Consider the following 24746-nt stretch of genomic DNA (forward strand, 5'->3'; position numbering starts at 1 on the left):
CCAGGGACTAAGACTCCAAGCTCCCAATGCAGGGAGCCTGGGTTTGACCCCTGGTGAGGGAACTAGATCCCACATGCTGCAACTGAGTTCACACGCTGCAACTAAAACTCCTGCATGCCACTACCAACTTTGAAGATCCTGAGTGCTACAACGAATACCTGGTCCAGCCAAATAAATAAACAAAAATAATTTTTTTTAATTTAGGAAAAACAAAAAAGGAATGCTCCTGAAAAACTTCCTAAACGTCTAAATCTCAGTGTCCTTATCAGGAAAGTGGGGTGATAACGCCTAGCTCATCAAACCTAGTACTTAACAGGTAGGTCCTCAAAAGCTGGCATAAAATTGTTACTATTAAAGTTCCAAAAGTCACCACACTGGCTCTGAAAAGTAACTTACGTTTGATTAAAGCTGTAAGTGTAACCCTGGATGTTTGTGAGCTGCACAGAACACAATTGAGATTCAAAACCCACACTACTATTTTATATTACATGAAATTCACATGTTCCCTCTATTTGGAAGATTTTTACTTAATTCATATTTCTGGTCATCTACCCCAAATTAGGGGAGGAAGTTCAAATGACTCTGCCTTTCTGACAAATTCTCAGTGAAAGGTCAGCAACACACGATGTTGGCAAAAGAAGCTAAGCGATTCGAAATGTTTTTCGCCTCTCAACAACTTTGTATAGGAGCTGAGAATTTGCAGCACACCTAAATGCAGGTAAATAGTCAACCCACAAGTAATCAAGTCGCAAATTATTTTTAATTTTACAGACCTATTTTCAGTGTTGACATGGAATAAAAAGCATATCCCAGGACGGGAGCTACGACTGTTTTAATTGTAATGAGAAGAAGCTTTCTGCTTCCCAAAACCTAGGGAAACAGGGAATCCTAAATGATTTTAGAACCCATGTAATGGAACAAATGACAAACTGACCCAATCTGAAAATAAAACATTGCTAAGAATCTCATGATGTTCTGAAGATCAATATTTTAAATGAAGGAGACAAAGATACAGGTGTTTTGAATGCAAGGGCCAGATTCTACTAAAAACTTTTTCCTTTTATCTCTGATGTCAGCCACAAAAAGCCTATACAGGTACGTATCACAAATTTTATAACTATTCAGACTGCATTTAAGCATTAAGATGAAAGTAAGTTAAATACAATACAGCTGTACCATCCTCATACATTACTTTCAAACATGGTAACACAAAAATGTAGAGAACTTTAGCCCCATTCTCCCCACCAAATTCCTCAGTAACAGTTCACATTATCCACCCAGAACTCACAGGGTTACATGACTTAAAAATCCCAAATGTCTGGGAGGACTATATAAGAATACTGTCTCTAAATATAAAATTTCACTCTGATAAAACGGTTGTATCAACAAAGCTATGAAAGTGAAATTTATTAAAAGATCAAAGTGTTTAATTATACTTTCCCACAATTCAGAAACTTTTCATTATTTCTCTAAGACTCGACTTGTTATGGTTTTCCTGTGACCTTTCCCGGAGATAAATGGGGATGTACCAGTGACCACAAGCAGCTGGCTGAACCAGGAGAAACACGCCTCAGTGTTTTCTCTACAGCAGAGGGGCAGAACACATCCACTTATTTCCTGTGAAATAAACTCTTCAGGCTGGCAGGAGACGGAGCCAGTGGGACCTTGATTGGACTCTCCTTGAGAAATGGCCCAGAGGAAAGAGATGGCAATACAAGGGGTCACTCAAGTTAAGCAGGTCTTGGGAGCACTAAGAGACCCGGGTAAGTCCTGCTCACCGGGGGCTTGGCTGTGGACCCTCCTGTGCGGCCCTGCTCCCTGCAGGGAGCCCACGGGAATGGGTGGATCGGGAGCGGGCATGAGCGGTAGCAGCGCTCTGCCAGGCACCCCTCCATAGGACACTCTGCTGGGCTGACAGGAGCCATCCCCTGTACTTCTCATGCCATCCAGGTCTCTTTAGGTTTACTTCCTAAAAAAAATTGTGGCGTTCTTCACATCGTGTGGAATCTTAGTTCTCCGACCAGGGACTGAACCCATACCCCCTACATTGGGAGGTGAAGTCTTAGCCACAGATCACCAAAGAAGTCCCCAGATCTCTTAGGTTTATAAGACTGGGAAAGAAATACAAAGCTTTAGTCATCACCTGGCCAGCTTCCACGGACAGTCACCTCTGCACTCCAGAGCTGGCTCAGTCCAGGCTCGGAATGGGAATGGCACTGCTCATATCCTGTCTATGTCCTGTCTTACATATGGATGGGCCTGGTTTTCACATGATGGCACCAGCTAAAGAATACATAGCTTGAGATCACTTGAAAACTCTATCTATAAACTGACAAATGCTGACAACTATATAATGAGTTTCTGAACATTTATTTACTTAATCTTTAAAAATTAATCTAGAACTTCTAAAACAGGTACCATTAAATACACAGAACCTCTTCATAGAGAGCAAAATAGATGTTTTAAAGTATCAGGGATCGGGCTTCCCTAGTGGCTCAGTGGTAAGAATCTGCCTGCCAATGCAGGAGACACGGGTTCGATCCCTGATCCAGGAAGATCCCACATGCCTCAGAGCAATTAAACTCATGCACCACGCTACTGAGTCTGTGCTCTAAACCCTGGGAGCCACAGCTACTGAAGCCCCATGAAGGCCATGCTGCTCTGAAACAAGAGAAGCCACGGCAGTGAGAGGCCTGTGCACCGCAACCAGAGAAAAGCCCATACGGCAGTGAAGACCCAGCAAAGCCAAAAAAAAAGGAAAGAATCTGGGAACAACTTTTGAAGGACTGTTTATACAGAAACTTGTATTTAGTCAAAAGTGACCTTATTTTGATCTTCTAAGAATTTCAGCTCTTGGATTCAGTGTTCTAAGAAGGGGAAATGTTAAAACAATTTTGCAAAGAATTAGAGCAGATTCGTACCTCCCATATTAACCCTCACTCCAGACATACATGCAGGGTAAAGTAACATGGAGAATTTTCCTTTACTATGTAAAATACTCTATTTCCTCAGATGTACAAAGAGTCACAGGTGTAGAAAACAAACTTATGTTACCAGGGGGATGAGAGGGGAGGGATAAATTGGGAAATTGGGACTGACATATATACACTACTATTTATAAAACAGATAACTAATAAGGACCTACTGTATAGCACAGGGAATTCTAAATACTCTATAATGGCCTATATGAGAAAACAATCTAAAAAAGAGTGGATATATATATATGCATAGCTGATTCACTTTGCTGTATGGCAGAGACAAAACACTACTCCAGTAAAATTAAAAAAGAAAAAAATACAGCACATTTACCTGGCTGAGAAAAAAGCAGTTGTGACAGGTGCTGTGCAAGCGTCTGAAGGGCAGCAGGTCCTCCCAGATGGTCCACATCCAGAAGGGAGACGAGGCTCTGGAGACACACGAGGGCTCTGCACTGTATAGTGTTCATTCTGGAAAGGAAGAAAGAGAATGCTGTCTGGGCCTCTCACGGTGACCTGACAGAGCTCAGCACTGACGTTGAACCCAGGCATCCGGTTCTGATGGGGACCATCTATAAGCAGAAGGAGGTCTCGGGCAGCTGGCAAGAACGCTTAAGGTGAACTGTGAATCTGACCAGATCAAACTGCTTGAGCACTCAAGGCCTCGGAGGCACAGTAAACTGATGAGTCGTATGGAATCTGCTTGAGAAAAATTTCTGTGTGTGCCAGCATCTTTAAAGCCTATTTTTAAATGTGAAATATGACCCACATAAAGCACTCAGGAATATATAGAGTTTGATAGTTTACAAAGCAAACACTGGTGCACCTGGATAAGAATGTTAGCGCTATTCACAATACTGAAGACACGGAAGCAACCTCAATGTCCATCAGCAGATGAATGGATAAAGAAGATGTGGCGTACTTATCCAATGGAATCTTACTCAGCCACAAAAAAGAATGAAATAATGCCATCTGCAGCAACATGGGTGGGCCAGGAGACTATCTTACTAAGTGAAGTACGCCAGAAAAAGACAAATGTATTATATTGCTTATAGGTGAAATCCTAAAAAAAAAGATACAAATGAACTTATTTACAAACAGAAATAGACTCCCAGACATAGAAAACAAACTTATGGTAACCAACAGGGAAAGGCGAGGAAGGGTAAATTAGAAGTTTGGGATTAACATATACACACTACTCTATATAAAACAGATATCCAATAAGGACATACTGTATAGCCCAGGGATCTCTACTCAATATTTTGTAATAACCTAGAAGGGGGAAATCTGAAAAAGAATACATATATATAACTGAATCGCTCTGCTTATACCTGAAGCTAACACAACACTGGAAACCAACCCTACTTCACTAGGAGGAGGAAAAAAAGAAATGCTTCTAGCACGCTCACAGCCACTCATCCCCTCCCTGTCACACCCACCTCCCTGACCCCCAAAGCGAGGGGGTCTGACCCTTTGTGACCCCATGAACTACACAGTCCATGGAATTCTCCAGGCCAGAATACTGCAGTGGGTAGCCATTCACTTCTCCAGGGGACCTTCCCAACCCAGGGATCGAACCCAGGTCTCCCACATTGCAGGCGGATTCCTTACCAGCTGAGCCACAAGGGAAGCCCAGGAACCATCTATGTATGCACCTCTCAATGAACTACTCACTATTTTGTGAGTGGTTCCAGTTCGGATGCTTTTTACTGCTGTATGTATTCTATTGTATGAGCATGTCGGCACTGACTTATCCATTCTGCCTCCAATGGACACTGAGGTTGCTTCCAAGTTGGGGCAACTGTGAGCCACACTGCTCTGAGCATTCTCCTCCCTTAGGGCACATATGCGCTCACTTCTCTAGGGAACACACACAAGATACAGGACTAGAACTCTCGAATGCAGGGGGAGTCGGCATCTTCTGTTTAATGGTCCATCATTTCCGATAATAACATAATGACAAATGGTTTTGAAAGGAGAAATGTTCTTACTTTCTAATCAAAGGTTTCCAAGTGGGGCTCCTAGAGCACACGTCAACTGCAACGCTGTTTGGAAAGGCAGTTTTGTCAAAAATCTAAATTTAAGAAAGACAGTAAGGCAAACGTTACAAGGAAAGGTTTTTTTCTGAACACATGATTCCTTTATAAAATCCCAACTTCTAAGTGAGATGGTTAGGCTTGATAAGCTTCAGCCCACCTCCAGTGCTGTTCACTGTCTCACTTTCCGTATCTCACCCATCGCCCACACCTGGAGTGGATTGACACACTTCCTCTGTGCACAGAAAGAATGGCTTTCTGAAACCTCGATGCTCTAGAGTGAGCCCAGACTGAAAACCGATTACCTTCTTTGGGAGGAGGTGGTGGGTGAGAGCCGTGTGAACCTCATGGGAGAGGCAGAGGGGAGAGAGCAGCTGCCCACCGCATTCACTGAGGGCATTCTCCATAAACGCATCGCTTTCATCACTGCTAGAAAGCTCTTCCCATTCGTCGTCTGTGGGATCTGGGAAGAGTGCAGATCACAGAGAACTGGACTGTTTAAGATAATCTGCATGGAAGCGCCCGCCCAGTGCCGGGGAGGATATCTAAATGGGAACTGGCAACACACCTTCACTGCAGCACATGTTCACAATGATTTCCAGAGCTGTCTGCTGAGCTGTCAGCAATGCTATGGTCTCTCTCAGCTCCTTGTCGGTGGGCTAAAAAAAAAAAAGGCAAACGACCAACGCTCACCCCAAGGTTTAGAAAACTATTTTCAGGTGGCTTTCTTTAGTTAAAGCCCACTAAATGGTATTTGCACTTGGAACAGGGGACCTGGCGGCAGGGGTGGGTGAGCAGAAGAAGAGTCCTAACGGGCTGAAGGACGCGCAGGCATTACGATTCCGCTCGACACTGTGCGCCACACCACTGTTCACTGGGTTCCCATCTCTCCGCACGGCTTCTCTAAGTGCTGCTTAGTTAGCTGGGGAGAACAGATAAATATTCAGGAATTCTGAACTGAATTCACCCTGAAACTTGATGTACTGTGTTAAGAAGTGGCTCAGCATACAAAGATTAAAACAAGGGTTCGTTATAGACGCCAGGCACTTATACACAACAAACCTGCCTTTAGATGCTTAGATGTCTTCCCAGAAAAGTCTGCGCTAACCAGAATTACTAACAGGCCCTTATGTGACCAACAGAGTTTGGCTAAGGAGCAGACGGGTTTGCCGCATTCTGGCTTTCTCTGAAGGCTGCAATAAAGCATTCCTTTAAGACTGAAGAAAAAGGGAGACTTTTTCTTGAGGAAATAAATAATGTGAACCTAACATCAATTAACAGTCTCAAAATGGGTTGCATAAATTTGTATGACCTTAATTCTCAAGTCACCTATGAAAAGTGAAATAGCTATACTGCTATTCCAAAGTAGTGCACAAGCTAAAAAATGATGTATATTTTGTTGTCTGGATGATTCCCAACCTCAAAAGTTTCTATTAAAAATTGTCTTTTCAATGGTTGTGCAATATTCCCTTAAATGAATGTTTTATAATTTATAAGCATTCCTCTAGTGTGGAAAAATTCACATTACTTGGTTATATTATTTCCTCAGATTTACTGGATCAAAGGTTAAAAACACATCTACAGATCCTATGACATATTTCTGTTCTCCTTTTCCAGAATGTTCATACTCATTTATAATCCTCCAGCAACTCCCTGTGCAATGAATTAACTGTAATTTTGAAACATACTCTTAAAAAATAAAAAAGCAGACTGCTAATTTAGTAGACAGACTTTAGGAATCCCTACATTTATGTTCCTTTTATTACGGGCAAGAATGTATCCAAAATTTATTCTTCTGCTGTGCTGTGCTGAGTGGCTCAGTCCTGTCCGACTCTTTGAGACCCCATGGACGATAGCCCACCAGACTCCTTCCTCTGTCCATGGGGATTCTCCAGGCTAGAATTCTGGAGTGGGTTGCCATACCCTCCTCCAGGGGATCTTCCCAACCCACGGATCGAACCCAGAAAATTTATTCCTATTCACTTCATACATGTATGCTGAGACTCTAAATAAGACACACCCTTGCTGGCCTCTCATCCACTTAACATGTATGAAGATCCGGCATGAAACAACTCTGAAAGAAGTTCCATTTCTTTACCTGACTTTCCTGCTCAGAACAATCCCCTGCTTCTTACTGTTACCAAACTGACATAAAGAACCAAGCTAGAGGAAATGTTATGACAGCTGAGATTTGCTTCAAAGTATTCAGTAGTGAGAGGGGAGAGTAGGTAGGGAAGCAGATGAAAGAAAATAGACCATGATTTGATGATTGCTAACTGCAGAAGCCAGGGAAGGAGTGTTCTACTTCTGCGTGTTATGGCAACAACTTGGGTTGGTTCTCTCCTTCCAGGTTTGTGATTACACTTGCACAAGCCACTGCGCAGCGTGAAAAGACCTGAGCTGCCTGCCTGTGAATCTGTATTCCTGGCACGTGGCAGCAGGATGCTTAGCACCCTACTGGCACCAAAACACTGGCTGCCTGACCAGCATGTTAATCACCCAGTCTGCTCAGCCACGGTGACAGACTTTGAAAAGTGAGCTTTTGTTAGGAGAAAACACTGCATTTTCTAAGCACCAAAATTCTATCTGTAAGTAATACTTGAGAATGTGTATCTCTAATAACAGTTAAACACTGATACTTTCAAATAGTGGCACTTCATCTTGGTGGACTGGGATCCCAATCCCCACTCACCCATTCCCTGGAGGGTCCCCCGGAAGCAAAGCTGGAGATGGGGCAAACCCGCAGGGGTGGTTCTTCTCCCACCCCCAGCCAGGGACATCCGATCTCTCAGAGTCCCCAGGCAGCCCAAGTGGAATTCCCACTGCTCCCGATTGGATTTTGGGGTGGGGAAACGCAGTACAGATGTGTCCATCAGGATAAAGTGACCTGGTCAGCGCGATGCCAGCCCCTGCGGAAGAGCCTCCGAGCGCCAATCTTTTACACCTGACGCTCCACACGAGAACCCCAGATCTGTAACTTACCTCCACGTGGCACCTGAGAAGGTGTTGCTGGGGTTCTATCAACACCCTTTGGGATGAAAAGGCTCACAGCTATGCCTTTGTCTATCTTGTTTACCGACTTTAAACTCTACCCACTCTGACTCAGATGCACAAGAGAGATATGATACGGAGTTGCCAAGCAACTCAAGGGCAGGAGGGACTTTTCATTTTTGTGTTCAACCCAGCACTTAACACAAAGCTTTGCACCTAACAGCCATTCACAGGGACTGAGAAAACAGCTCTTAACTACATTTGAGTACTTTAGAACACCACCAATTCAGCTTTACAAGACTTCGTCAATGTAAGGTGGTATGCTGATGAGTTTATGCCCATTAAAAATTCTTTAGGGACTTCCTTGGCGTTCCAGTGGTTAGGACTCTGTGCTTCTAATGCTTCTAATTAATGCTTCTAATAGGACTCTGTGCTTCTAATGGGTTCAATCTGTGGTTGGGGAATTAAGATCCCACAGGCCACGTTGCTGTTGTTGTTCAGTCACTAAGTCATGTCTGACTCTTGTGACCCCACGGACTTGTAGCCCACCAGGCTACTCTGTCCATCGGATTCTCCAGGCAAGAGTACCAGAGTGGTTGCCATTTCCTTATCCAGGGGATCTTTCTCACCTAGGAATCAAACCCAGGTCTCCTGCATTGCAGGCAGACTCTACCAACTGAGCTATGAGGGAATCCCACATGCCATGTGGTGTGGACAGAAAATAAATTTTAAAATGTTTAAAAAGAATTCTTTAAAAATAAATCTATCCAAACTCGAAGACACTGACTTAAGACACTTCTCAGGTTCAGTTTCTCATACACGAATTAGGACAGGCCACACGTGCGACGGTAGAGAGGGTGAGAGGACATCCCTAGAGTCCTTCCAGTTCAAGCATCACCATCCTTCCCTAGAATGACTTCGGCAGCCCCTGACTGGCTCTCCTACCTCCAGGCCCCTCGAACAACACTAACCTGCTTTCACCATGCTGTCTGCCCCATCCTTTCAGACGGCTCAGGTCTGCCAAGCCTCTTCTGAGAGTCTCTTCCTTTCTGCTCCCATCAGGGCTGAGTCAGCTGTGCCTACTCACTCAGAAGTCTGGGCACAGACCTATCACTGCTCTTAGCACAGGTACTGTAATAAGTTAAAATTACGTGTCCGTGCTCAACATCACTCATTATCAGAGAAATGCAAATCAAAACCACTATGAGGTACCATTTCACACCAGTCAGAATGGCTGCGATCCAAAAGTCTACAAATAATAAATGCTGGAGAGGGTGTGGAGAAAAGGGAACCCTCTTACACTGTTGGTGGGAATGCAAACTAGTACAGCCATTATCAAGAACAGTGTGGAGATTCTTTAAAAAACTGGAAATAGAACTGCCTTATGATCCAGCAATCCCACTGCTGGGCATACACACTGAGGAAACCAGAGGGAAAGAGACACGTGTACCCCAATGTTCATCGCAGCACTGTTTATAATAGCCAGGACATGGAAGCAACCTAGATGTCCACCAGCAGATGAATGGATAAGAAAGCTGTGGTACATATACACAACGGAGTATTACTCAGCCATTAAAAAGAATACATTTGAATCAGTTCTAATGAGGTGGATGAAACTGGAGCCTATTATACAGAGTGAAGTAAGCCAGAAGGAAAAACACCAATACAGTATACTAACGCATATATATGGAATTTAGAAAGATGGTAACGATAACCCTGTATACGAGACAGCAAAAGAGACACTGATGTATAGAACAGTCTTATGGACTCTGTGGGAGAGGGAGAGGGTGGGAAGATTTGGGAGAATGGCATTGAAACATGTGAAATGTCATGTATGAAATGAGATGCCAGTCCAGGTTCAATGCACGATGCTGGATGCTTGGGGCTGGTGCACTGGGACGACCAGAGGGATGGTATGGGGAGGGAGGAGGAGGAGGAGGGTTCAGGATGGGGAACACATGTATACTAATTAAATAAAAATTAAAAAAAAAAAAAAAAAAAATAAATAAATAAATAAAATGGGAAAAAAAAAAAAAATTACGTGTCCATCCTTACAAGATGGAAAAGGTCCCTGAAGACAGGAAATACGTCTTATCATCTTTCTACCAGTAGCCTCTGGCACAGTGCCTGGGACTCAGCGTAAGCATAGAAAACGCGCACCTCGATGAATAAAGCCCAGCTCGACGTCCTCCCTGGCTTTCTGAGGACTTGCTCTCCTCCTTGGGAAAAATGTTTTCCCAAAGAACAGCTCCATCTCTACCGATGGGCTCAGCTGAAAAGTTGCCTGCACTGGAGACTGGTCGCCCACACCCCAACATCACACCCAGCACAAGTAAGCCACGATTATCCAGGCTGCAAACCTACAAACCATCATTAATTCTCAGGGTCACCCTACCTCCTCTGCTCAACAGTAGTGACTAAATATAACTTTGGCTTGCTACTTTGGCTTAGTAAGGCTAAACTCTAAAGTAGAAGAGACAAGGATACAAGGGACTATCTGAGCAAAGTAAAAATCCTTTAGTTTGAAGACAGTCTGGGAGAGAGTAGGAAACTTAAGTGAGCTACAAATGTTAGGAAGAGGACCACATATTTTTCTTCTTGACCACACCATGCCACATTAGGTATCCTCGTTCACTGACCAGGAACCGAACCCATGTCCCACTGATCAGGAATCGAACCCAGGGGGTGGAGCTCAGACTCTTCATCACATGACTGCATGTTTCTCAAATACTGCAAAAGTACTGGTCTACCCATCTTTCAACTTCTCTACTATATAAATGTTTCATCTCAGATTTTTTTTCTCCTTTGGGAGATTTCTGATGTTTTAATGAGAATTAATGGGAAAACATGGCTGTTTTTACGGAAATTCACTTCATAATTAATTGCTACAACATTTTCCTACGAAGCTTAGGATATCTATTGAAAGAAAATAGCTGTATTGATCTATGCTTGAAAGCACCAATCTGACTTACTGGAAGTAAATCTGAAATGAACGTTTTCCTTCTGACTTTCCTTCTGTGCGGAATTTCTTCCATTTCCTCATCTTCCATCAGGTCATCACCATTAGCACTCTGTAGTGTGTCCTCAGTCTCTGCAGCGGTTTTTATCCTTTGAGTTTCAGCCTCCTTCATTTGAATAACCGTTTCGCCAGCATCCATTTCCAGAACTTCAGATAAGATCTTTAGTATGGCATTTATGATTTCTGCCTGACTCTTGGATGGAATAATGTCCTTTAGATTCCAAACTGTGCCTGTGGAAAAAAATGAGCATGAGGACAAAGAAATCGGCTGTGAAATCTTTTATTAAATACAGTGTCTACCATATTGGTTCTAAAAGCTCAGGCATAATTTCAAGAAATCTCAGTCCTACTGCCTTTGTTGAGTTCTTATTAAATGTCAAAAAGCTCTGCCCAGAGGCAGCTCCCTTTACTGCAGCGGTCCTTCATAATCGTCTCCCGTTCCTGGCATACAATGCCTTGCCCTGATAGAGAGCCAACAGACTGAGAAAACACCGATCGAGTTTCTTTTACAATGACAAATTAAGTTGCCTCGGCTTTCTTTCATCTTAACCTGAGATGCTCTCCTGAGCAGTTTCTTACAGTCCAAGAGGGGAAAGGAATGCATTAAAATTCCAAGATCTCACGGACAAACCAGGGAGCAGGTTCTTGGTGTTGCACTTGTGAAACCAGAACAACAGCTACTGCGAAGTACACTAATTTTTTAAAATGTGACAAAATAAAAATAGTTCTGCGGTATATTCTGCTATGTTAAAAAAGAACTGAAAGGAGTCAGACAGATCATTTGCAGATCCATATTAGCAGCATCATTCAATAACCAAAGAGTGAAGCAACCCAAGTGTCTACCCAAGGACGGACGAACATACACGGGGAGCTGTTTAATGTGCACAGTGTCTCAGTTTTGCAGGATGGTTACACAACAGTGTGGATATACTTAACACAACTGTACACTTAAAGATGCTTAAGAAATATCATAAAGCGATTATCCTCCAATTAAAAAAAAAAACGGTTAAGAAGCGGGCGGAGCTCTCTGCTGGTCTAGCGGCCAGGGTTCGGCGCTTTCACTATGGAGGCCAGGTTCAATCCCTGGCTGGGAAACTAAAGACCCTGCAAGCAGAGCAGTGTAGCCAAAAAAAGAAAAGCTTTAAAAATGGTAAAGATGGTAAATTTTATTTTGTGTGTATTTTATCAGTTTAGGAAAAAAACAAAACATCTCTCAAGATAAATTACCTTTGAAGACCAAACAAAGGGCAGGAGGAAAATACACAGTAAGTTACCTACTACTCACATGCCATCAGATTACTTCTGTATTTAGAAATTCTGGGGAGAAGCACTGGGGGTAAAGATCTTATAGGAAAGTGAGTGGTCACGTCTGAGATGCCTGCTGTCAACTTCTGAACTCACCGCTTCATAAATAAGAGGGGGTCCTGAGAGCACTATTTCTTTATCAGACAACAGGAGTTTGTTAAATTGAAAACACATCTAATCTTATAAGGCTTTGAAACTATGTAGTATCGCTTGAATTAAAGGTTTCCATTTAAATACTAAAAATTTCAGAACAGACATAAGCACAGAAATTCCTGATGTGGTGAAATGGGGAACTGATTGAATTTTGGCCTCTTCATTTCTGCCTGCTACAAGTCACTAAAATGCACACTATCGCAAGTGGTTAACTTTTACCTGCCACCAACGTCTTCAATAGAAGATACTCCATGGAACTGACAGGAGAAAGCATTGCTGATTCCAGCACATGCAACGCTGGGGTACTGAAAGATTTCAGTAGCTCTGGGTTATCTTCGGTCACCGTCTGCAAACAATATGCTAGAGAGACAAAAATCAAATATTCAGAAACAAGTGAATTCCGCTAGGATAATTTAAACCAAAATGACTCAGCAAAAAAAGTTTGCATCCTTAGAACTTCTCTGAACACATTTTGTAGGAGATTCACCCTTTTCCTCAAACATAGTTCGTGCAAATGAGGCTTCCCAAATTATCAGAGCTATGAAAGACTTTTCTTTTTTCTTAACTTATAATCCTTTACAGAACTATACTTTTATAAATTAAAAGGCTCTCAATTGCCGTGACAATGTGGAATTACTATAAACACTTATAAAGATTTGGCTTCAATTTCTGTACTCATCGCAGACCTGTGGCAAACAGCCTGTAGGCTGAACACCAGTGCATGGACAAGTGTTGTCTATGACAAGCCTAGGTTTGGGGACATTTAAAAAATTCAGCATGATCTTAAAAGTTAATTTATGATACAGCACATTTAAGAAAAAAGGTATTTTATGTAAAAATATGAGTAAATTAAGAGATGGGTAAAGTGTTAATAGACGTATGATTCATTGAGCACTTAACTCTTCTCTCGCAATTAAAACAAGATCATGGATTATAACTTGTAAATTAGAAATAATTAACTGAAAGTAGAAAACAACTGGGACTGCACGAAAAGCTTGACAGAAGAGACCTCTGACACACAAATGAGGAAGCCCAAATTTATTTTCTTTGAGATACTGCATTCCATAAAATGCATTTCTTTCCAGGTCTAAAAATTCCAAAGCAGATCATTTCCATCCAAATTAGTAGTCAAAATACATGTTATTATTGTGCTCTAGTCTGCATTCCAAAATACATTTATATACAAATCCGTATGTATGCATATATGAACATATACATATATCCAAGTGTAATTTTTTTTTCATTAAGACTACTTAAATTCACTTTAACAAAAAGCCAAGGTAAGTTGTGATTGCTAAGACAGCATGAGCTCAAAGAAAGCTGTATTAATACATAGTATGGAATTTCAGAATTTCACTTTACTATATATAAACTTTGCTTGATTTTCAAAACAGAAGCAATCTGACATTTGCCTTAAAAAAGTTATGAACCTAGCTAAGTGCCGAAGAAAATACTGCTATACACTGTAAAGTTACTTTATTCTGATCCCTTTTAAAAGTTCTTTTTAAAAGTTCTTTAGGAAAAAAATGAAATAACCAAATCTACAAAACTTAAGGCCCAAAAAACAGAAGCGAAGTTTTTCTTTTCAAAGCTATGAACTTTCCTGAAATTCTCTTATTGTCATAAAGACTGTCCTCTGAGACTAAAAGTCATCTGCCAATTTTCTAGTTCAAGTGTTTTTAAAATCCACATTTACTCACAAGTCTCCCCTCTGCCAAAGATTCCATTTTGAGAAACTGATTTAAAAATATTTCCCAATAGTATTTATTCCACTATTATTTTTTCCTTCTCTGTTCTATTTCCACTAGAGCCAAGAGAAACATCGGTAAGGGGAACACACTTCAGTAAGGGGAATAAACTTGTCCTTGCCAGGAGAAAAGTGTAGTTAAATAAAAGGACAGATGCCTATAGTTATGAAGGGTTGAATAAAAAATGCTTCTTATCCATTATTTCTCCACTCGCCCCTCCCCGCCCCGCGTTCTATTGAGATAGAACCCACCCCTGGTTTCTGCCTCCTCCCCCTGCTGAGTGAGGGCCCCCAGTGGCTTGTAACCCCACGGGCAGAAAGCGAGGGAGCCAAGGCTGCTAACGCTGCCAGACTCTGTTTTCCCTGTCTGGAAGGGAAGCAGGCCTACGTGAAATTCCAATCACTATCTTCCTCTCTCAAAAAAAGCAGAGGTTATCGTCTACATTCCAATTAACTTTGGCTCAAAGGCCTGGCAGTTGTGGGTTACTGCTTCTCCGTAAATGGGAGATGAAAACTTTCAAGAGTTAATAAAAACTTCTAAGAATGCTCAGACATTAGAAACCACATATGCTCACATAATCCCTTTCCTCCCTCTTAGAGACAAAAGCAGGAAAACTGCATGAATAATTAAATAATCACACATTTTAAAAGATTCAGAATAGAACTCAGCGATGTATTTACATACAATGAGAAAAAAAAATCACTCCCGTAGAATAAATAAGTTATGTCTGAATAAAAAACCTTGAATAAGGGCACACAAACTTTTCTTCACTTACCTACTGAAATAGCCAGGTCAACATTGGTGGAAAACCTACTTAAATACTTTAATACAATCTCCAAACACCCTTCTTTGTTGAATATAGATACTGCTCTACTACTGCATTCACTAAATTGAAGGGGGGAAAAAAAAGTTTTACTATTCACATTTTAACATTAAGAAATCAACCACAGAAATTCATGAAAAAATAATTAGGCTTTATAAAAGAACCAGAATTGTAGTCAACCCCCCACCATTTTTACAGATGAAGAAATTAATGCCCATTCATAGTCACTGTGCATGAATACAGCTGGCTATCTGAATTTTTATTCCCATTACAGTACAATATATTAGCCAATCTCTTTATCTACATGCCAGCTTCCTTACAGGAGGTTAAAGATGGAAAAGATCTTAGAAATCATTTGCTTCAATTCCTCTTTTTGTGAACAAGGAAACCCAGACCCCCAAAGGTAAAGTGATCTGTCTAATGATCAAACATTTTGTTAGTGGTGAGTCCCTGGATCCAGTCTACCTGTCTTTCCACTATATCACAGTAATAATAAATTAAAGTAAGGATTAAAGGCCTCTATTTTTATCATATAAAAAGCACACATTTAAAGAAAGTAAAACTAAGTTTTAATTATTCCATCTAGACTGTTATAATAATAACATTCTACAATCTTCGACAGAGAAACTGTTACAAAAAATACTTTTGAAATTATAGTATCTTCTAATACAAGAATCAGAATGAATGTAATCAATGCTATTAATTGACATATATGCTAAATATAGGGTAAACAGTTACTGATAACAATTTTATTCATGGTTCCAGAGAAGCATATTCCTCTAGACATACCACATACACACATGACAGATTAACCCCTGACAGAGCTGACGAAATGGTTAAATCCAATCCTGCTGTCTAAAGATAAACTGTTTTCTGTCTGCATATCCATCTATCCATCCATCCATCTAGTTACTGCAACACTGCTATGAACCTCCCCTCAAGAAGCCCACAGCAAGCTCAGGTATAGTCAGGAAAACAAAGCATATATATGTTAAGATAATAAAACATATACATGTGTAAACATAATTTAAACATAAACTATGCAACTAAAGTGTTAAGAGCTATGATAACCAGAAATGATATAGATAGGGCTCACGGGCACTCAGGAAAGAAAGATTACTGGACCACTTTTTCAGGCACTTTAAAAAAAATTTTTTTTTTAATTTCCAAATTCAAAAATTAAAAAAAAAAACTGCAAATTCAACAATTTATATAAGTTAAAGTTATTAGAAAAACAGCACACACTAGCTTGCTTGAATGCCATTTCCTCAAATCTGACCTCTCCTATTTCCCTGGTGGAATGCATCCACTAGTTCAAAATGAATCACAGGGACTTCCCCGGTGGTCCAGTGGTTAGGACGCTGCGCTTCCACTGCGGGGGGCCCAGGTTTGACCCCTGGTCGGGGAATTAAGACCCCACAAGCTGAGTGGTGCAGTCAAAAAAAGAAAGAAAGAAACCATAGGCAAGTTTGACTGCTTGTAGGTAGTCAAGCAGTGTAGGCAGCTTTCCAGGATCCAACTTAACCTTGTATTCTGAGAGATACCTCTAAGAGGTCAGAAATAACCATGGCTGTGGATGGAAAATAAGGAACTATGACAGACTCCAGCTAGAAATGTGGTCCAATAAAATGGGGCAGAAAAAAAAAATCCAGGTTGTGTTTCTAGCCATCTCCATTCCTAAAAGCATGCCTCCATCTCCAAGCCCCCTTCCACTGCTACAATGATGGAATGGCGCGTGGTCTCCTTTCCACTGGGGCCAAAGGAGCTCTTCTCGGACATCTACTTCCCTGTCAAATGGCACTCACCAAGGTCTGTGGTCCCTGTGTCATTCCAGATCAAAGTATCTACTGCACTGGAGCCTGGCCAGCTTTAAGACAACTGCTGCTTAAGGCACACAGGCAGTGGGGGAGGAAGGGGTGCAGGAACCACTAATGATCACAATTTCTCTTATTTCTGTCGGTAGCAATAACTGGATAGAAGAATTGTAAAGCAAGGAAAGATGTAGTGGGACTTCCCTGGCAGTCCAGTGGTTAAGACTCCGAGAAGCACTGGCACAGGTTAAATGTCTGGTTAGGGAACTAGGATTCTGCATGCCACATGGAAAGGCAAAAACATAAAAAAAGATACAGTGTTGCTACCAGGACAAGAGCTTGGGAAGGACAGTTGATCTTAGGTCACTTGACGAGATCTGCTACCAAGCATTAACAGATTTACAGGCCTACCAAGGAGAACAGAGATTCCTCTGCAGTTTAACAGAGAGAGTAGAAGCCTGAGTAGTGTTGAAGCAGGAAGCTGCATCTGGAAAGCATCTTACCATATATTCCACAGCACGTTTATGGCCTCGTTGGCTATGTTTTCAATAGAATTTTTGTTCTGATCTTTTTTTTTCTGAGGAGACATCTCATTTGAATCCAGTCCAGTACTACACTGTAAACAAATACCATGATTAGCACCTTTGTTCAAAAAAATAAACAAGCAGAAGTGCAAAAGGCAGTGAAGCATCACAAAAACTAAACATCAAAAATGACAGGTTAACACCAGCCCATCAAGTTCTCACAAGTCACTGTACAAGCTGGATATAAAGCATTTCACATCTTAAGTGAAAATGTAAAATCAATACAAAATATTTTATCTAACTTGGTCAAGATAATATATAAGGCAAAGAAAAATAATCCATAATAAGAGCTAACATCTATACGGCATCTTCTAAGTGCGAGGCACTATTCTGGCATTTCATGTCTATTAAGTCATTTAATTGTCACCACAGACCTATAACGCAGATGAACTATTATCCCCAATCTCCTGCTACAAATGGGAAACTGAGGTACAGAGAGCCTGCTGAGGGTGCAGCCTAGTATCTAGTGAAGCGGGATTCAGATCCAGGCATCCTGGCTCCTAAGTGGGTGCTCTGAACCCCTCTGCAGTTCTGCCCCCTCCTACAATCCAAGACATCCTCTCAATCAGACTTCTCAAACTTGGCACTGCTGACATTTTGAACGGGATGATGCTTTGCTGTGGTGCATGTGGGACACTTTGCTGTCACGCCCAGTGCAGGATGCTTAGCGGCATCCTTGGCCTCCATGCACTACCAGGAGCAACCCCTCGTCCAAAGCTGAGACAATCAAAAATGGCTCCAGACATTGCCAAAGGTCCCCTGCAGGGTACATCACCCCTACGAGAATTACTGTTCTAAAGGGACAAGATGTCTTTTCCCTTTGATGATGATGTCTCTTATCAAACCTGGATATTCTTCCTACGGCCTCAAGTGAAAATTACCCATCAATACAGAACAGTGGATCAGAGGCATGACAGGGGGAGAATTCCTTAATCCCTGAACTGCATCTTGCAATAAAGGTGGTACATTAGAAAATTTGAAAACTTAATCTAGTCTTCTCAGCAAATTCTTAACGTCCATGCTTGAGCTTCCTCATCTGTAAAACAGGAATAACAAAGAATACCTGCCAAATAGGATTGCTTTGAGGATTCAGTAAAATAAGACACATAATTAAGCATCCAGTAAACACAAATCATTTTCATCCTATGAAGTCTGAAGTCTAAAGGAGGCAGTCTATACTTGTAGGAAGGGTTTTCCAACAAGCAGATAAATAAAGGTAGAGGGGACAAACTAGAGACTAGTGTCAACCATGAGAGATCAGTGATTGCAGGAAAAGAAACACAATTCCTACAGAATGTTTTGAGGGAAGACAAAATGACACCAAAGTACTTAGAAACAAGACAAAACCCCACACTGTTCGAGTGCGTGCACTAACAGAGACTTGGGAAAGCAGCATACCTCTTTCAACAGTGCAACCAGCGGAGTCATGATATCCTTGGTCACCATGTCATCACAAACTTCGAAACCGCCACAAGCGCTGAGATTTCTACACAAGAAGTTTAAAACACACCAGTTTCAGATCACATGTCATAAAACATACTAAGCACTCAAGTTTATTTCTGTCTACCCATACTTAACATTTCCCGTTTGAAATAGCTTTACAATTTCTGTAAGACCCTGCAGAACCAATCCACAGAACTCCACCTGCTCTGATCCTTGCTCTACATGAAGTGAACAGATGACTCTGTCTTGTAACAGTGTAATTCTCAGGACTGAGGCAGTACTCAGGGAGAGGGAAGACTTCTATTTAATGTAAATCAATTACTGCCTGATCTTTTTTTATTTTTTTGGCCATGCCATGCTGCTTATGGAAACTTAGCTCCCTGACCAGGGATTGAACCTGCTCCCTCAGCAGTGAGAGCTCAGTCTTAACCCCTGGACTGCTAGGGAATTCTCCTGCCTGATCTTGTATGAAGGGACCTTTTCCTGGAGTCAAGACTTTCAGTGAGGCTACTGAGAATGACCTTCCCTGAAACAATCCTGACTACATTTAATTGTGAAGACACGGCTTACCCTGTGAGTGCACAGCACTGAGCTAGGCATTCAGGCTATGAAGAGAAATGAGAAGACGTCTCACCATCTTCCAGGAGCTCCCAGTGCGTGTGTTGTTTTCTCCATCAACTGGTTAATTCCCCCTCATCCCCCAGATCTTACCTCAAACATCAAGCCCTTAGTTTTCTTCCCCGAACCCCTTCCCACAGCACCTTTTGTAAATATCATTGGTTGTAATTACACACTTACATGATTATTTGCATAATGCTCGCCTCCCTCAATACTGTTAAGATCCATTAAGGACTGAAATTATTTGTCTTGTTCACTCCCACTAGCCCACTGCCTAGCACTGCAGGCCCTCAATATAAACCTACTACATTAATGAATGAAACAGAATAAATACAGAGCTATGAGAACTACTGAATTTAACTCAGATGACCATTATATCTACTACTGCGGGCAGGAATCCCTCAGAAGAAATGGGGGTAGCCATCATGGTCAACAAAAGAGTCCGAAATGCAGTACTTGGATGCAATCTCAACAATGACAGAATGATCTCTGTTCGTTTCCAAGGCAAAAAATTCAATATCACAGTAATCCAAGTCTATGCCCCAACCAGTAACGCTGAAGAAGCTGAAGTTCAACAGTTCTATGAAGACTTACAAGACCTTTTAGAACTAACACCCAAAAAAGATGTCCTTTTCATTATAGGGGACTGGAATGCAAAAGCAGGAAGTCAAGAAACACCTGGAGTGACAGGCAAATTTGGCCTTGGAATACGGAATGAAGCAGGGCAAAGACTAATAGAGTTTTGTCAAGAAAATGCACTGGTCATAGCAAACACCCTCTTCCAACAACACAAGAGAAGACTCTATACATGGACATCACCAGATGGTCAACACCGAAATCAGACTGATTATATTCTTTGCAGCCAAAGATGGAGAAGCTCTATACAGTCAGCAAAAACAAGACCAGGAGCTGACTGTGGCTCAGATCATGAACTCCTTATTGCCAAATTCAGACTTAAATTGAAGAAAGTAGGGAAAACCACTAGACCATTCAGGTATGACCTAAATCAAATCCCTTATGATTATACAGTGGAAGTGAGAAATAGATTTAAAGGCCTAGATCTGATACATAGAGTGCCTGATGAGCTAGGGAATGAGGTTCGTGACATTGTACAGGAGACAGGGATCAAGACCATCCCCATGGAAAAGAAATGCAAAAAAGCAAAATGGCTGTCTGGGGAGACCTTACAAATAGCTGTGAAAAGAAGAGAAGCGAAAAGCAAAGGAGAAAAGGAAAGATGTAAACATCTTAATGCAGAGTTCCAAAGAATAGCAAGAAGAGATAAGAAAGCCTTCTTCAGCGATCAATGCAAAGAAATAGAAGGAAACAACAGAATGAGAAAGACTAGAGATCTCTTCAAGAAAATCAGAGATACCAAGGGAACATTTCATGCAAAGATGGGCTCAATAAAGGACAGAAATGGTATGGACCTAACAGAAGCAGAAGATATTAAGAAGACATGGCAAGAATACACAGAAGAACTGTACAAAAAAGATCTTCACAACCCAGATAATCACGATGGTGTGATCACTGACCTAGAGCCAGACATCCTGGAATGTGAAGTCAAATGGGCCTTAGAAAGCATCACTACGAACAAAGCTTGTGGAGGTGATAGAATTCCAGTTGAGCTATTTCAAATCCTGAAAGATGATGCTGTGAAAGTGCTGCATTCAATATACAAGCAAATTTGGAAAACTCAGCAGTGGCCACAGGACTGGAAAAGGTCAGTTTTCATTCCAATCCCAAAGAAAGGCAATGCCAAAGAATGCTCAAAGTACTACACAATTGCACTCGTCTCACACGCTAGTAAAGTAATGCTCAAAATTCTCCAAGCCAGGCTTCAGCAATATGTGAACTGTGAACTTCCTGATGTTCAAGCTGGTTTTAGAAAAGGCAGAGGAACCAGAGATCAAATTGCCAACATCCTCTGGATCATGGAAAAAGCAAGAGAGTTCCAGAAAAACATCTATTTCTGCTTTCTTGACTATGCCAAAGCCTTTGACTGTGTGCATCACAATAAACTGTGGAAAATTGTGAAAGAGATGGGAATACCAGACCACCTGATCTGCCTCTTGAGAAATCTGTATGCAGGTCAGGAAGCAACAGTTAGAACTGGACATGGAACAACAGACTGGTTCCAAATAGGAAAAGGAGTACGTCAAGGCTGTATATTGTCACCCTGCTTATTTAACTTACATGCAGAGTACATCATGAGAAATGCTGGACTAGAAGAAACACAAGCTGGAATCAAGACTGCCAGGAGAAATATCAATAACCTCAGATATGCAGATGACACCACCCTTATGGCAGAAAGTGAAGAGGAACTAAAAAGTCTCTTGATGAAAGTGAAAGTGGAGAGTGAAAAAGTTGGCTTTAAACTCAACATTCAGAAAACGAAGATCATGGCATCCGGTCCCATCACTTCATGGGAAATAGATGTGGAAACAGTGTCAGACTTTATTTCTCTGGGCTCCAAAATCACTGCAGATGGTGACTGCAGCCATGAAATTAAAAGACGCTTACTCCTTGGAAGGAAAGTTATGACCAACCTCGATAGCATATTCAAAAGCAGAGACATTACTTTGCCAACAAAGGTCCGTCTAGTCAAGGCTATGGTTTTTCCTGTGGTCATGTATGGATGTGAGAGTTAAAGAAGGTTGAGGGCCAAAGAATTGATGCTTTTGAACTGTGGTGTTGGAGAAGACTCTTGAGAGTCCCTTGGACTGCAAGGAGATCCAACCAGTCCATTCTAAAGGAGATCAGCCCTGGGATTTTTTTTGGAAGGAATGATGCTAAAGCTGAAACTCCAGTACTTTGGCCACCTCATGTGAAGAGTTGACTGCTTGGAAAAGACTCTGATGCTGGGAGGGATTGGGGGCAGGAGGAGAAGGGGACGACAGAGGATGAAATGGCTGGATGGCATAACTGACTCGATGGACATGAGTCTGAGTGAACTCCGGGAGTTTGTAATGGACAGGGAGGCCTGGCGTGCTGCGATTCATGGGGTCGCAAAGAGTCGGACACGACTGAGCGACTGATCTGATCTGATCTGATGAGAACTACAAATATTAACTTTACTCTGGCCCCCTCTACAGTCCATTCTCAGTGCAGCTACCAGCCCTTTTGAAAAGGCAAATTAGACCAGTCACTCTAGCTTAGAATAGGTCCTTAAGCTCTGCACCACTGAGTCCTTATCTCCAGTTGCAATCCCTATAATGTGCACCCTCTACTCTGCTCAGCCACATAACCTTCCCTTTCCTTAACCGTGCCAAGCCCTCTGCTGTTGCTACTCCCTGTCAGGAATGCTTTTCCCCTTGTGTGTCCACCTCTGGCTCTAGGCTACCTCAGCTCTTAGCTCACAAATGTTATCTAGAGATTATCCAATTTAAAGTAACTCCCCACCTCCGGCTATCACCTCCTTGGTTTCTCCATACCACCTCTTAAAACCTAATATTACGTTCCATCTGGTTACTAGTTCCCTGTCTGCATCAACATGGTTCTGTGAAGGCACAGATCCTGGCTGTCTTGTTCAGTGTCCTGCTTTCTCAAAATCCCTCGCATCTAGAAAATCTGGCACATACAATGGAAGAGTTCACCGAACCTCAGGACTCTATGAAGTCTCCTTGGGGAGGGTACAACGTGCCCTAATAAGCCTTGAGCAGAGAACGCTTGGCAGATGGCTACTGCAGTTGAAGCAGTCAGGCGGACAGATGGAATACGGGTAGTCCGGGGCTCATGAGGTCCTCCGGAATCCGAAGCTTGAGTTCAGATCCCTCCTCTGCAAACAGGAGAGCATAGCCAGTTCTTGGCCCTCCCGAGCTGTGCCGCAGACAAGAGCACTGAGGATGAAATCAATGAGCGACGGAGCCAGGCGCACAGGAGGCGCTGGCTGGACGCCAATGCCCGGATCCGAGGGCACCAGCCCGTATCCCCCTTCCCCGCTCACCTCAGTGCGCCGGTCGCTGTTTCCCTCACCGCCAGACTGGGATCGAGCAGCAGCGGCCCGAGGCGGCGCACGGCGTCCCGGCGAGCCAGGCTCGGGAGCACCGGCCGCTGCTGCACCAGCCGGGCCAGCCCCGCGCAGGCGCACTCGCGAACCTCGGCGCTCGGGTGCTGAAGCTGCGGGACAGAGTAAGTGGTCAGGGGGACAGCAGAGCGCACGCGCAGGGGCGCGCGGCACGGCTGGGGGCCTCGGCGCCCCTGCTCCCCGCCCTCCCTGCGCGGCCCCGGCGAGCCCTCGCCTCACTTTTTCCAGCAGCTCCGCCGCTGGCCCGTCGTCCTCCTCTGGCTCCGTCCCGTTCGCCGCCGCCGCCTCGGCCTGACAGTCGCCCGTAGGCGAGAACTGAGGTCGCTTGAAGCGCTTCGTCCGGCTCTTGCCCATTGCGAAGTGCGCTGTGGTGGAGTGTGGGGGTGGGAAGACCGAGAGAGGAGGGCTACAGCAAGACGGTACAGGCGGGCAGGAGGGTCTTGCAACCTAGAGGTTTACGTGCCACTGCTCAGCTGGGCCGGATGACGGCTCGCGCCCACATGGAGAAGCACTGCGCTTGCGCTTGGCGAGTCGGCGGCGGGGGCGGGGGTCAGGCGCGGGGAGCGCGCAGGCGTAGAGGGGACGGCGGGCGGGGCCAGGCCTTGCGGAGGGGCAGGTCCTGGGGACCTGCTCGGAAGAGGAAAGGTTGCCTTTGAACGATGGCACTGTCTCCTCCTCCACTGAGCTAGTGACGTCTATCAAGAAACTGAATCTGCCAAACCTTTACGTATTTCCATAATAATCGAGGGCGATTAAGGATACCTAACTTGCCTAACCTTAGTGTGAGGCTTAAAAAAATACCATGTAAAGCCCCTAACTCCAAACCTGATATGTGTATTATAGTTGGTACTCAAAAGATATTATCCTCTCCTATCCTTTGTGCTCAGTCCTATCCGACTCTTTGCGACCCCATGGACATGGAATTTTCCAGGCAAGAATACTGGAGCGTGTTGCCATTTCCTTCTCCAGAGGCTCTTCCCCGACCCAGGGATCAAGCGCACGTGTCTGGCATCTCCTGCATTGGCAGGCGGTTTCTTTACCACTACTGCCCCAAAATATTAACCATGATTTTATTCGGTGCCTAGCCCAGGTCCTGTCCTAGACAAGGTCCATGTATTGGTCCATAAGATGGACTCCCTAAGAAGTTGCTTAATCTTCCTGCCTCAGTTTCCTCATCAGTGAAATAGGGGTACCAATAATATATACCCAATGA

At 43.0% G+C, this 24746-nt stretch overlaps 1 protein-coding gene and 1 non-coding gene across 2 annotated transcripts in view; one reads left to right on the forward strand and one right to left on the reverse strand.

The window, feature by feature from the left end:
• Window positions 1–24049, reverse strand: part of HEATR3 (HEAT repeat containing 3) — a 40589-nt gene extending 16540 nt beyond the window's left edge. Inside the window, exons 1-11 of the mRNA XM_005902643.2 lie at window positions 23753–24049; window positions 23453–23625; window positions 18844–18931; window positions 17365–17477; window positions 15003–15112; window positions 12699–12839; window positions 10975–11252; window positions 5580–5670; window positions 5317–5474; window positions 4967–5049; window positions 3310–3446 (exon numbers count right to left, since the gene is read on the reverse strand). Coding sequence (XP_005902705.1) covers window positions 3310–3446; window positions 4967–5049; window positions 5317–5474; window positions 5580–5670; window positions 10975–11252; window positions 12699–12839; window positions 15003–15112; window positions 17365–17477; window positions 18844–18931; window positions 23453–23625; window positions 23753–23887 — 1507 coding nt within the window. The 5' untranslated portion in view covers window positions 23888–24049. The remainder of the gene's footprint in view (window positions 1–3309; window positions 3447–4966; window positions 5050–5316; window positions 5475–5579; window positions 5671–10974; window positions 11253–12698; window positions 12840–15002; window positions 15113–17364; window positions 17478–18843; window positions 18932–23452; window positions 23626–23752) is intronic.
• Window positions 16386–16458, forward strand: TRNAG-UCC (transfer RNA glycine (anticodon UCC)). Its single transcript has one exon. It is a non-coding gene; the product is annotated as a tRNA-Gly (tRNA).
• Window positions 24050–24746: the final 697 nt, after the last annotated feature.

Source organism: Bos mutus, chromosome 18 (assembly GCF_027580195.1).
Source record: "Bos mutus isolate GX-2022 chromosome 18, NWIPB_WYAK_1.1, whole genome shotgun sequence".
Classification (NCBI taxonomy): Eukaryota; Metazoa; Chordata; class Mammalia; order Artiodactyla; family Bovidae; genus Bos; species Bos mutus.